The sequence below is a fragment of the Pelophylax lessonae genome (assembly GCF_965119305.1).
Source record: "Pelophylax lessonae genome assembly, chromosome: 2".
In the NCBI taxonomy this organism is placed as follows: Eukaryota; Metazoa; Chordata; class Amphibia; order Anura; family Ranidae; genus Pelophylax; species Pelophylax lessonae.
The window spans coordinates 620,279,480-620,293,938 of NC_138769.1; the positions used below are offsets into that span (position 1 = coordinate 620,279,480).

The 14,459-nt window shown below is 45.9% G+C and overlaps 1 protein-coding gene across 1 annotated transcript in view; it reads right to left on the reverse strand.

Annotated features, from left to right (window-relative positions):
• Positions 1-14,459, reverse strand: part of XPO4 (exportin 4) — a 249,811-nt gene that overhangs the window by 47,704 nt on the left and 187,648 nt on the right. Inside the window, exons 12-15 of the mRNA XM_082245244.1 lie at positions 12,659-12,804; positions 11,596-11,773; positions 1,696-1,855; positions 1,430-1,599 (exon numbers count right to left, since the gene is read on the reverse strand). Coding sequence (XP_082101370.1) covers positions 1,430-1,599; positions 1,696-1,855; positions 11,596-11,773; positions 12,659-12,804 — 654 coding nt within the window. The remainder of the gene's footprint in view (positions 1-1,429; positions 1,600-1,695; positions 1,856-11,595; positions 11,774-12,658; positions 12,805-14,459) is intronic.

Consider the following 14,459-nt stretch of genomic DNA (forward strand, 5'->3'; position numbering starts at 1 on the left):
GCACTCGCGATCGTCCGTTACATCGGGAGAAAGGCAGACGGCTAATGTAAACAAGCCGCCTGTCATTCTCCCCTGTGTAAGAATAGTGATCACACGGTTCTACTATGTAGGACCGTTGATCACTGTTCTTACACCTCAAGCCACAGCCAATCACAGTTAGAATCACGCCCCTAGGGACACACTTAACCCCTCCCTCTCAAAAAAGTTAACCCCTTCACTGCCAGTGTCATTTTACAGTAACAGTGCATATGTATAGCACTGATTACTGTAGTAATGTCACTGGTAACACCAAAAGTGTCAAAAATGTCAGTCAAGGGTCCGATCTGTCCGCCGCAATGTCGCAGTCCCGCAAAAAAAAAAAAAAAAAAAATCACAGATCGCCGCCATTACGCGTTAAAAAAACAAACAAAAATGACAAAAATCTTTCCCTTAGTTAGTAAACGCAATAACTTTTGCGCAAACCAATCAAAATACGCTTTTTGCGATTTTTTTTACCAAACATATGTAGCAGAAACAAATTGGCCTAAAATGTTAAAAAATTTAGATTTTTACATTTTTTTGGGGAATTTCATATAAAATATATTGTTATTTTTGCAAAATTGACTCTCTTTGTTTATAGCGCAGGATCAAAAAATCGCACAGGTGATCAAATACCACCAAAAGAAAGCTCTGTTTCTGTCAAATTAGTTTAGGTACAGCATCACACGACCGCGCAATTGTCCGTTAAAGTCACGCAGTGCCGAATCGCAAAATAGGCCCTGGTCAGGAAGGCGGTAAAATCTTCCGGGGCTTAAGTGGTTAAGACCTGAGAGGACAGAAACGATCTAATGCATCCCAACAATTGCCCAACTGTAGAAGGTATAAGATGGAGCCTACAAGCAAACTAAACTGGAGCCTTTTCCCTGCAGTGCCCCCTAGTGACAGAAAAGTATATTTCTCCTGATTGAGAAGCACAGTGTTACTTGAATTGTATTCAAGGGTTTGCTTGCCTTCAGCTGAGAGAACTTACAATAATTTAAGACTTTACATAAAGACTCAGAAATATTTCATTAGGGTCCTTATGATCTATAGTCTGAATACCACGTCATGAATATATTTCTTATCAATGTAAAAGAATATATTCCACTCTTTTTTTTTTTCCAATTTTCCAGGAAAAAAAAGCTTTAACATTTGTGTGAAAAGCACTGGAATCATATGAAGAAATGCACTGTGTGTGCAGTTTCACATTCTTTTAACTGAATCATAATGCATAACTGTGAATGGGGTCCTGAGCTGAATAAGGAAAATAATGGTGAGACTACTAGATGCTGCAGAAGAAACCACAAGGAATCCGCAGAGGAAGGATAATAATCTCACTCTGCCTAAAAGCAATTGAACCAATAATCATCACAGGTAAGATCATGGCATTATTTATTTCTACAATACTCACCGCTCTCTTCTTTCTACCAAAGCTACCAGTAACTGGACAGTGTCATTGGCCAGCTCCTGCTCAGAGCTCCACACTGACAAATTACTGATCACTTTCTCCAAAAGATAACCAATGATCCACTGGGAACCTTCTGTGTCAGCTCCAAATGCTGTATTCAATGGTAAGCTGATCTGCAGGACAAAAGTGGATAATGAATAAGCAAAAGTCACTGCCACAAGTTCTATAAACCAAAACTATACACAAAGATATACTTGTATGCCTCCTACCTGGTCATACAATTTTTCATCTACAAGAAGATACGTCTTTGCCCATCGCTTCAGGAACCAAACGATGTCCTTCCCCATCTGAGGGCTTAATAGATGCGTTAAGTTTGCCCTCGTGGCCCTGGATTCTACTTCTGATGCTCTTAAGACAGCAGATAGTAACCTGCATTGTAAAAATGTGCAATGCCTTGATTAGTCGAAGTGGTGGAAGATCCAACTCCTTAGAAAGAATGAACGCATACCACTGGAGTGGTATTAAAACCCAAAAAGAAGCTGAAATCAGGTTATGCAATTGTGCTGATTTCTCTATTTGTTGGTACAGGTATACAACTACTTTCTACTCATCACTTCCAAGCTTTCAGAAAGTACCCTAGGACAGGACGTGTGTTACTGGCAGGATCATTGTGTAAAAAAAATAAAATAAAAAAGAAAGCTAAATGTAGCCACCATACCCAAGTACTGCTCATAACTGTGTGTGTTTTGGCTGCTCAGATCCCACAGAAGCAGATGATGCCCATTTCCTGATTCAGGCCAGCTTTTTTTAATATTGCTTTTACACTAATGTTCAACCTAATATCACACATCTTTACAAAAAGTCAGGCATTTAAAGGCAGTTTTAACCCCTTCTTGCTATATAAAAAATAAAAATATATAAAAAAAAGTGTCAAGCAAAACAGCCAGAGCAGTGACACCTACTTAAGTTCATAGAAAAAAATGGACTTACCGTAAATCCATTTCTTTGATGTTCAATGACAGACACAGCTCCTAATTCTTCTTATTCTTCTTAACCAGTGAGTTACACTGCTGTTCTACAGGAGTAGAACACTAGGCAGGAAAAAGCTTGACTACGCCTATGGGCAGTCCCAGGAGGTATACACCCACTTTCAGCTATACGCACTTCAGTTTTGTTACAAGCAGTGTCTTGTTACAAGCAGTGTCAGAAGAAAGCCAACTCCACAGAGGGGTGGGTGCTGTGTCCGTCAATGAACATCAGAGAAATGGATTTTACGGTAAGTCAAAAAAATTGATTTTTGTAAGATCTTACCGTAAAATCCTTTTCTCTTAAGCTCATTGACAGACGTAGTCCTCCTTGATTAATATCAACTCGGGTTATACTGCCCTCTACAGGAGTAGGACTAGACAGGAAAGAAAACGTTCTGGCCACACCTTAGGGGCAGTCCCAGAGGGTATATCCTCTCTCTCCCTGCTACAGGATGTCAGTTATGTCACAAAGCAGTGTCAGAGAATTTAACCCAACCCAACTCAAAAACAGAGGGGCGGGTACTACGTCTGTCAATGAGCTTAAGAGAAAAGGATTTTACGGTAAGATCTTACAAAAATCCATTTTTCTCTGTCGCTCATTGACAGACGTAGTCCTCCTTGATTAATATCAACTCGGGACGTCCCAAAGCAGTGCCACAAATGAGGGGTGGGAAAATAGAAATCAAAATCCAATCTAGAAGGCCCAACCGGTGCCAACTAGAAGTTTTAAAGGCTCATCAATCAAAAGATGAGACTCAACTGAAATTCCAACGGAAAAAAACCCTCGAGGTAGACCACCGGTCTCCTCAAATTGCGGCCTGCAAAACCTTGCGGCCAAAAGAGGCATCTGACGATGCCATCACATCAACTTTATAAAATTTTGTAAAGGTATGAACCAACGACCAGGTAGCCGCCTTGCAAACCTGGACCACTGACGCCTGATGGCGGAAGGCCCAGGAAGTACTGAGCGCTCGAGTGGAGTGCGCCTTAACAGGGAACGGAGGATTCCGACCCTTAATAGAATAAGCCTGTACCACCGTCTGTCTAATCCCTTTGGAGATAGTCGCGGCAGATGCAGGCAACCCCTTTCTGGGGCCATCCGTGATCACAAAAAGTGAATCCGTTTTACGGAACAATTCCGTAGTCTTCAGGTATACCCCGATTGCCCGAACTACATCCAAGGAATGCAACGCACATTCCCGAGGATGATTGGGCTTAGGACACAAGGAAGGTAGCACAATATCTTCATTCAGATGAAAATCTGAAACCACCTTAGGAAGAAAGGATGGCTTCAGATGAAGAACTACCTTATCCCTATGAATCACCAGATATGGGGAATGACACGATAATGCAGCCAGTTCGGACACCCTGCGTGCAGAAGTGATAGCCACCAAGAAGGCCACCTTCTGGGATAAAGTAAGCAAGGGAATCTCCCTGATATTTTCAAAGGGAGGTTTCTGCAGAACCGACAAAACCAAATTAAGATCCCAGGGCGGTAAGGGCGCGCGCACTGGCGGAGCCAAGTGCCGCACCCCCTGGATGAAATTACGCACCAAGGAATGAGTAGCCAGCGGCTTCTGAAAGAAGATTGCCAACCCTGAAACCTGACCCTTGATGGTGCTCAAGGATAGTTTCTGCTCAACCCCCTTTTGCAGAAAAGCCAAAATTCGGGTCACCAAATAGGTACGTGGGGGAAATCCAAAAGATTCACACCACGCAATACAAGTCTTCCATGTGCGATAATAGACTTTGCTGGAAGTCGCTTTCCTTGCTTTAATTAGAGTAGGAATAACTGAAGCTGACAATCCTCTGTCCTTCAGTACCTGGGTCTCAATGGCCAGGCCGTTAAAACCAGCGACTGTAAAGCACGATGGAAGATCGGTCCTTGAGACCGCAGATCCTCCCTGAGAGGAAGTCTCCAAGGAGCGTCCGCGACTAGCCTGCCCAAGTCGGCGTACCCGGCTTGACGAGGCCAGCCCGGAATTTCCAGGATAACTGGAGTTCCCTCCACCTCTATCCTGAGGAGAAATCTCAGCAGCAACTTGAGAGGGGGGAAGACATATAATAGCTGATACTGCCCCTAAGGGGCGCTCAGCGCGTCTGCTGCGTCCGCTAGGGGATCGCGGGCCCTGTTGAGCCGACATGCCAACAGATCCATATCCGGGGTGCCCCAATGAAGGGACGGCTGGTGAAATACCTCTGGATGAAGAGACTATTCCACTTGATCCAGAATCTGACGGCTGAAATAATCTGCCTGTCCACCCCCGGGATGAATATCGTGGAGAGAGCTGGAACAACTGTTTCGCCCAATAAAGAATGTTGGCCACTTCTTTGGCCGCCAGGGCACTCTTGGTGCCCCTTGGTGATTGACATAAGTCATGACCGTGGCATAGTCCGATTGGATCCGAACCGGGCTGCCCTGGAGCTGCTCGGTCCAGTAAATCGGACAAAGTCTGATCGCTCTCAGTTCCAACATTTATCGGTAACCTGGAATTTATCAGAAGAAATGACTTCCCCTGGCTGAGCATCGGAGACCGAAGCCACCAGACCAGAGCCTCCCTGGTCCGCTCGCTCAATCGGATCCGATTGTCCAGGGAATCGGGATTCCGATTCCATTTGAGAAGAATCTCCTCTTGGAGAATTCGGGTCTGAAACTGGGCAAACGGTACTGCCTCTAAGGAGGCGACCATCAGTCCAAGCCAGTTGACAGACAGCAACATCCGAATCATTGACTGAATCTTCTGGAGTTTCTCAGCATGGAGAAACACTCTTGCCAAGGATGTATCCAAAATTAGGCCCAGATAGTTCAGTGTCCTGGTGGGAACCAGCCTGTGAAGATGGGGATATGAAGATAGGCATCCTAAATGTCTATGGACGCCAGGAGATCCCCCTGATGCAGGGAGGCCAACACTGTTCTGATGGACTCCATCTCTCCCAAGACCAGAATTGGACGCACCTAGCCCTTTTTCCTGGGCATTGTGAACAGGTTTGACTAGAACCCCTGAAACTGTCCAAGGAATGGGAACTACCACTCCCTGTTGCATCAAGCTGTCCCCCGCAAAGCTTTTTAAGCGACCCGGGGATGTCGAATATTGGAAGGGAAGAATCGCACCGGTGGAAGTGATCAAAACTCGATCTTGTATCCCGACCGTATGACCTCGCGAATCCCTTTATCTGGGATTCTGGAAAGCCATGGATCCGGAAACCGGTGAAGACGTCCCCCCACCCTAGAGATGGGTGGGGGCCCATTCTGTCAATCCAACGGGATAACAGTGGCTTTATTTAGTCTGAAAATCGGTGAGTCCACTATTGGTGGTACCGTCCATCTTATAATGAGGGATACCTCAAACTGATAGCGCCTAGCAATGCGTTTGGAAATAGCAGGGGGTTCGTTTTCAAACGACCCCATTTGGGCAAGGGAAACCCTTCGCCATTTTGGTAGGCTTGCTAGTACCAAAAAAGGAATATCAGTCTCAGCTACCTCTGCCGGTGTAATCTCAAAATTTAAAGGTTTCCCAGACAGACACAACTAGTGCCTCCACCAACGCTTCTTGTGCTATGGCGGAGGCAGAAGCGTCCTCCTCACTGTCTGAGGAGACCGTACCTGAGACAACAACCCCAGAAAAGGGGCTGCAATGACCAGCTCAGAATCCGTATCTGAAGTATCAGATGAAATAGGGGTAGGCGGGGGTCGCTTTTCTTGACCCCCGTCCCTGACAGGCTATCTCCACCCGGGATACCAAAGACTCCAAACTGCTGATAATGCATCATCACAAGTGGGGTACTGGAGGGTCCTGCGGCCACCTCGAGGGGATCAGGTGGAGATACATGTGTGGCAGGGTTCATGATTAACAAGACACTCGCCAGCAAACACAAAAAATTAATTGCAAGAAAAAACATTTTTTTTTTTTTTTACTTAGTCCCCCAGCGCAATAGCGCCCCTCAGTGTTACCTGCTTGGACCCCTCCGAGAGAGAGAGAGAGAGAGAGAGAGAGAGAGACCCCAAGGCTCACCTGATGCACAGAAGTTTCTTATCAACCTGCTTCCAGCACTGTCTGTTACAGACAGGAAGTCTTTGGCTTGCTTTCCCGGGCCAAGGAGGCGGCTCCGCCCCTTTACACGCCTTCCGGCGCCTCCCAATTACTCCTCGAGGTGTTTGGTCACCTCAAACATGGCCGCCCCCATGCTGGAGACACGAGGCTACGCCAATATGGCGGCCTCGTGCGATCTGCAGGAAAATGGCGGCGGCCTGTGGAGGATAGCGGCGGCTTGAGCAAAGTAGCAGCGGCCTGCGGGAGTGTGCGCTCGGCCTGTGCGGCCTGCGGGAGTGTGCGCTCGGCCTATGCGGCCTGCGGGAGGTAGTCCTCGGCCTATGCGGCCTGCGGGAGTGTGCGCTCGGGTCTGTGCGGCCTGCAGAAGGTAGTCCTCGGCCTGTGCAGCCTGCGGGAGGCTGTGCGGCCTGCGGAGGTGCCCGGCTTTGTGGAAGGATGGCGACCTGCGGATGCGGTAATCCAGGCATAGGCATCGGCCTGTATACACATTATGTCAGGTAGGATACCTCTATACCTTAATAGTAATGCCTTTTAGCAGTCTGCCACTGACTTCAGTCATCTCCCTTATAGTGTCATATAGTGACTATAGATAGTCAGCTCCCAAACCAAGCTCTTAAGAGGGGGATCAATGACACCTGCTAGGATCACGTCCATCCATCCCAGAGAGGGGCCCGTGTCCACCAACAAACCCGACAGGGGGAGAGGGGGAACATTTTACTTACCATACCGGAACCAGGCGGGCGCCAACTCCTGACAGAACCCCTCTCCACCGGGGTTGGGGGGCTGTCGACCAATACGGACGCCGTGACTCAGTTTGCAACTGGTCATTGGCGTCCAGGCGAGACGTTTAACTCGCAGGGTCAGTCCCCGTCCAGTGGGACTATGTCGCGGCCGACCCAGCGCGGAGCTATGGCCTGCACGCGCTCGTAGGCTGAACTGGGGTGACCACTGGATCTCAACATCCAGCCCGTCGCCCAGTTTCAGCGTACTTGCTTGAAGATCTCACAGCAAGAAGAAAAGCTGCCTAAAAAAGTATTTCTAAAAAATCTTGCCAGGACCAAAGATCCCAGCAAGGAACTTAGGTCCTTACTCCTAACTAGACAGAAAAAAACTGACATCCTGTAGCAGGGAGAGAGAGGATATACCCTCTGGGACTGCCCCTAAGGTGTGGCCAGAACGTTTTCTTTCCTGTCTAGTCCTACTCCTGTAGAGGGCAGTATAACCCAAGTTGATATTAATCAAGGAGGACTACGTCTGTCAATGAGCGACAGAGAAATCCCATTTTCTCTTTCTTTCATTGACGGACACAGCTCCTGATTCTTCTTAACCATTGGGACGTCCCAAAGCAGTGTTAAACATGAGGGGTGGGAAAACATCAGAAAAAAATTTCCAAGGCTAACCATAGCCAACCAGGTAACAGAGCTTAACCATAAACAACTGGAGCTCACCTGAAAAATATGCCCTCAAAGAGGACCAGGTCATCTAAACCAGTGGTCCTCAACTCCGGTCCTCAGGGCCCACTAACAGGCCAGATTTTAAGTATTACTTTGGGGAGATGCAGACTAGAGTACTGCAATCACTGAGCAGCAAATTATATCACCTGGGATGTATTTCAGTTATCTTGCAAACCTGGCCTGTTAGTGGGCCCTGAGGACCAGGGTTGAGGACCACTGCTCTAAAAAGCAGCCAGCAAAACCTTGCGGCCAAAAGAAGCATCTGCAGATGCCAACTCAACCACTTTACAAAAAAACTAGTAAAAGTGTGCCCCGATGACCAGGTGGCCGCCTTGCAAACCTGTGTCACTGACGCTTGAAGACAAAAAGCCCAGGAGACACTAAGCGCCTTAGTAGAGTGCGTCTAAACAGGAAAAGGAGGAAATTGACCTCTGACGCAATAGGCCTGAACCACCACCTGATCCATCTGGAAATGGTCGCAATAGAAGTGGACAACCCTTTGTGAGGTCTGTCCGTGAGCACAAATGGAGAGTCTGACTTCCTAAAAGACTCCGTAGCTGCCAGGTACACCCTAATTGCCCAGACCATATCCAAGACATGCAAGGCAATTTCCTTCAGATGTTTAGGTCTGGCACACAGGGAAGGCAACACAATGTCTGCATTTAAATGACAGTCAGAGACCACCATAGGAAGGAATGGACAGACAGAGGCAAAGCACCACCTTAACCTTGTAAATCACCATAAGGTGAACAACAGGATAACGTCATCAGTTCCGACACCCTGCATACAGAGGTGATAGCCACCAAAGTAGGCCATCTTCTGGGGCAACGTAAGCAGGGAACCTCCTAAATATTTTCAAAGAGAAGCTTCAGTAGAGCTGAAAGCACCACATTAAGATTATGGGGCGGCATCGAAGCCCGCACTGAAGGAACTAAATGTCAGACACCCTGAAGAAAAGGTACGCACCAAGGAGTGTGTGGCCTAAGAACGTTAGAAAAAGACCAATAAAACCCGATACCTGGCTCTTGGTGGTACTTAGGATCAATTTCTGTTCAACCCTCCCCCCGTTGAAGGAAGGTTAAGATCCGATCCACCGAGGAGGAGTGAGGATGAACCCCAAGAGACTCACACCACGCAATGTACGTCTTCCATGTATGATGGTAGATCTTCCTAGAGGCAAATTTCCTAGCTTTTAACAGCGTAGGAATCACTGATTCAATTAATCTCCATCCTTTAGCACCTGGCGTTCAACAGCAAAGATGTTAAAGCCATCGACTGTAAAACAGGATCGAAGATTGGTCCTTGGGACAGCAGATCCTCCCTGAGAGGAAGTCCCCCAAGGAGCATCGGCGACCAGCCATACCAGATCGACATACCAAGACCGGCGAGGACAGTCTGGAGCCACTAGAAAACTAGAATGACCGGAAATCCCTTCTCCCTGAATCCTGCACAGGAGTCGTGGCAGAAGTTTGAGAGGACTGGAACAAATAAGTCAGCCCACATTAGAATGCCGGCTACTTACCGAGCCGCCAGGGAACTTCTTGTGCCCCCCGTGGTGATTGACAGACCACGGCCATGACATTGTCCGAAAGAAATCGTACCAGACACCCCGGAAGACGATTGTGCCGGAGAGCGAAGCCACCACTAGAGACTGTGGATCCTTGACCCATTTCACCAGAATCTCTTTAGCAGAGATCTTGTGTGGAACGGTGGACACAGACCGCCTCGAGGGTAGACGCCATCAGGCCTAGCACGCGCATCCAAGCCCAGAGGGATGACTGTCTGCTGAACAACAGAAGTGGAATTGCCTCCTGCAATGTCTGGAGTTTTTCCCGAGGAAGAAACGCTCTGGCTGAGGCAGAGTCCAGAGTCAGACCCAGATAGTCCAGTTTTTGTGGACAGAACCAAAACAAAGACTCCTGAATGTTCAGGATCTTACCAAAATCCCTCAGAATTTGCAGAGCAATCTCCAGTAGTCCATCAAAGCAGTCGGAGACTCCACTCGCAGAAGATCGTCCAGGTACCCCAGTTCTGCGATCCCCCCTGACTCACTCCCCAGCACTGGGGCAAACACTCCTGTGAGGACCCGAGGTGCTGAGTTGAGACCAAAGGGCAGCGCCACAAACTGATAATGCTCCTCATTCTTGGCCAAACGGAAGAAGCGCACACATTAGAATGTGCAGGTAGGCATCTTTGATGTCAATAAAAGCGAGAAGAAATCCCCCTGAAGTAGGGACGCCACTACCATGTGAATGGATAGAATTTGTGTGAAGAAGGATCGGCTGATAAAACTGCACGGCACCGTCCCCAATATGTAAAGTAGCAAATAAATAGGGTCCAGGTGTGAAAGTGGAATGTGAACGGTAAGGGAACAAGGGCATGGAATGGGAAGGTGATCAAGCACACCTGGGCAGGAGGGGATTTAATTGTTCCATATATTCAAACACAAAAGAATAGTATTTTATATTAAAAAAGTCACAGTATTTTATTAGTACATAGGCATTCAATAATTTAAAAAAAAAAAAAAAAACCAACACAGAAGATATTCAAAAAATAGTACAAAATATACAAATACATATAAACATTCTATAGTCAGGTTTACTGGTGGATGAATGCGTTTTGCAGAAACAGCTTCTTTAGGACCCAACAGTAGTATCTCAAAGTAGCTGTGTATAATCACATTCTCCGTTGTTTAAAAACAAAACTCGAGGAAATAAGATGATACATCGTCCATCAAATGTCGTGACCCAAGCTGACTTACCCTAGCAACCCGATAACAACTGAGATATAAGAGGCGCCTATAAGTAATTTCCGAGTAGTAGGCAGCAAAGCCACGGCCGTGAGGCCCACGAATGCTGAACTATCCGCTCGACTATTTGGGGGCTGGGGGGAAGGGAGGGGAACCTGGGGGTCCGACCATCCAAGGGAGGGCCCACGTCCACCCCAAAATCCTCCAGGGGTACTGGGGGGGACAGTCACCTGCCACATCAGGAACAGGGTGGGCACCACTCTAGACAGAACACTGCTTCATCGCAAACGTGGGTGCTGTCGTCCAGGAGGAAACGCTGCGACTCAGGCCGAAGCCAGTTCGAATGCGTCCTCGCAAGACGTTTAACTCGCAGGCAAACCCCCGTCCAGTGGGGCTATGCCACAGCCGACCTAGCAGGGAGCTGTGGTCTGCATGTGCTAGCTGGCCGCACTGAAGGGACCCCAAGGATCTTTATTATCCAGTTCGTCGCCCAGTCCGGCACTTGATTGTAGTTCTTACAGGAGCAAAATTTCTAAATTTAAATTCCATTTAAAAGGGAAAAAAAATGCCAGGACCAGAGATCCCAGCAAGGGACTAGGTCCTTACTCCTGACTAAGCAGAAAAAAACTGAAGTGCCTATAGCTGAGAGTTGGTGTATGCCCCCTGAGATTGCCCATAGGTGTAGTCAAGCTTTTTCCTGCCTAGTGTGTCTACTCCTGTAAGGGGCAGTATAACCCAATGGTTAAGAAGAATCAGGCGCTGTGTCCGTCAATGAACAAGAGAGAAAAATGGCTGAACTTTTAGAATAGAGAGCTTGAGGCAAATAAACCTGTCAGCCCTCCAGGGATTAGTAATTCAACATATAATAAAGTCTACTCAGACTGACCTGATCACAGAGTCCGTCCTATTACAACCCGGAATAGATGAAGCTTTTTCTCCAGGAGATCCCAGGATCTGAAGTGTTGTGTTGATGTCAACGTCATTCGATTGCTTAATTGAGTATTCCATGATTTCTGGAGGTATTAATGGAGTCTCACCCTGAGCATCATCAGCTAAGAGGTAGCCTGCACAAAAAGATGAATGGAGAAATACAGCTTGCTGGCATAACAAAGGCTCAAGAAATGACTTGGCAGCAGAAGGATGACTTGTGTTATGATCAACACAAAACTGCAGACTGTGGCACTTTCTCCAGACTGCTCTGACACAGCCTGAAACATGATACAAAGTGCCTGAGATATTGTAAACTAACTTGACCTCGGCTGTGAACTCTTCCTAGAGAATCTCAGACTAACTTTGTCTGGGGACCAACCTCAGAGGTGACCTGGCTACGTGACTCCAGTGAGACAGAGTATTTGAGGACAACCTGAGAGGTTTGCACTGGTTGTGTCAACACAGAAAGAAAGGTTAAAAAAAGTAAGCTATAAGTAATCAAATACTTGATGCGGGACTCTAAAGCCCAGTACACAAGATGAGATTGTCAGACGAATTGTAGGCTAGCCTTATATTGAAAATGAAGAGGTTACTAAAGTTACAAAAATTATCGTACAACAAAATAAAACTTCGGAAGTGATGTAACGTGTTGTATTGTGTTGTATTGTAATGTGTTCTGTCGTTTCTGAGCATGTATGGTCTCGGTCTTCAGATTTTTTTTTTTTTTTTTTCAGACGAATACTGTGCTGAACAAATATAGTACGTTTTGGTATCCTACAAGAAAAATTTGTGTTTGTCCCTTCGGATAATTTTGCATGAACTGTCGTGATCAGCTCTCGAAAGCTGCTTACTAATGATCAGATCATACGATTGCTTCGAAAACGTAATTTTTCGTCAGATTTTTTCATTGTGTGTACTAGGCATACCGAAAACAAATGTAATGGGTTACACTGTAAAACAGTCAACAAGCTCCAGAACATGCATATCCCTGCAAAACAGAACAAAGACGTGTCACTTACCTGTAACTAAAATAAGCCAATGAATGTCCTCATACAGGTCATCCAAAACTTTGTTATCTACCGAGTCCGTGCCCGGTGAGGCCAGTAACTGCTGCTGGTGCCTTTGTAGCTGCCCATGAAGTCGTGTCACTCTGTCCTCCAGTAAGCTGAAAGAGCAAGATTTGCACAGTCTAAATAAGGAATGCCATCTATGTGACTTTGCAGTCTTTTTTTTTTTTTTTTCAGCCTTTAAAAATAGATCTTCTTAAAAGCAAGAATTCATATTTATATTTTTATTTATTGCTAGTGGCTTATTTAGAGAAAAAATATCTTTCTAAAGTAAACCTGCTTTAGGGCTCTTAATTTTTTGACAGCCTGTACTGGTAGCAACAGACTTGGGATGATCCAAAGCAGCCAGTCAGAACTTCAGCCTCTCACAGATTCTACTCCGGGAAGCGGACGTGAGGCAGCTACCACTGCAGGGACTCACCTGCAGCAGATAGATATGTTCTGGAAGACTGGGGGAGGGGTGTCAATTTTAGAAAAAAGGAAAATGCCAATTGTACCAGTGGCTCTAAGGTCAGTTCTGAAATCTCCCTTCTATCAATAGTCCCGGGTTCTTTAAAAGCCATTCGTAAGCATCTGTTACGACACATGATTACGGCCACCAGAACTGATCGCTTGGAACTGGCGTAAACTGATCTGCCCTCCTATGTCTGAGCAGGTCTGTGAAATGAGTGATCTCCGTTCCATGGAACAAATTCTACCCTAGGAAGAGAAACCTCTCGAGAGATTCCCGATTGCTTAGCTCCAGTGGGAATATTGTCGCACCTCAAATGATTTTCCACTATACTTATGATGGAGTGATCTCCCTCATCCCAGTCTTTGATCGGTCATTCCACCCTGGGAATGGATCCATAGATAGATTTTCTCCACTTTACCTCCCCCTTTTTTTCTCCCTTCCCTTCTCGCCCCCCTCCCTTTTCTCTTTTCCTCCCTGCGGTTAACGCCCTAAGTTTACGATTTGTGTACTATATTTGTGTACTATATTTGTGTAGATTTTGGTCCTACCTTATGTTACTATTTTATGACGCAAATACAAGTCGCATGTCCTCTGTCTCTTTATGATACAATGCCTGCTGCTAACCTCGGACTGGATTAACATCCAGGATCCCTCTGCATTAATTGACACACACCTACAGAGGTTGAACTGGATGGACGATTGTCTTTATTCAACATTAACTACTATTTTACTATTGTTTCTCTGACAGACAATTTTTCCACTCCTGAATTGAGGGTCGGTTCTTATGGTCTTCCATGAGACAGAAATATATAATGGTTGTTGTCTATGAACTCCTAAATTCTACCACTGTATAGTTTATATGTAAGCTACTGCTTTTAAGCTACCTACATCAAAATGTTCTGTATGTTTGTTCTTTTTTATTTCCTCATTTGGAAATCCTTTTATTGTAAACTGAAAACCATTCATAATAAGATTATACAAGTTATGACTCTGGGTCTTCTATAACCATCGGTACAACCCCCAAGGACCAGTGAAAATTTTACATTCCTGCTATGAGTCTGATTTTTTCAAGTAAAGTAATACACACAGATGTAGACAAACGTGTTCGTAACCTACAGAAAAAAAGCACACATTTTTCTCTGAAAAAACTTGAAACATTGGTATTCATCCATATTCAAGAAAAACCGAACGTAACTTCTAATCTTTAATTTAACAGAATATATGAAATAAAAATGGCATGAAAATAATGAGTGCCTTAATGTAATATTGTGTTGCACAACCTTGAGGCAATTAAAACAA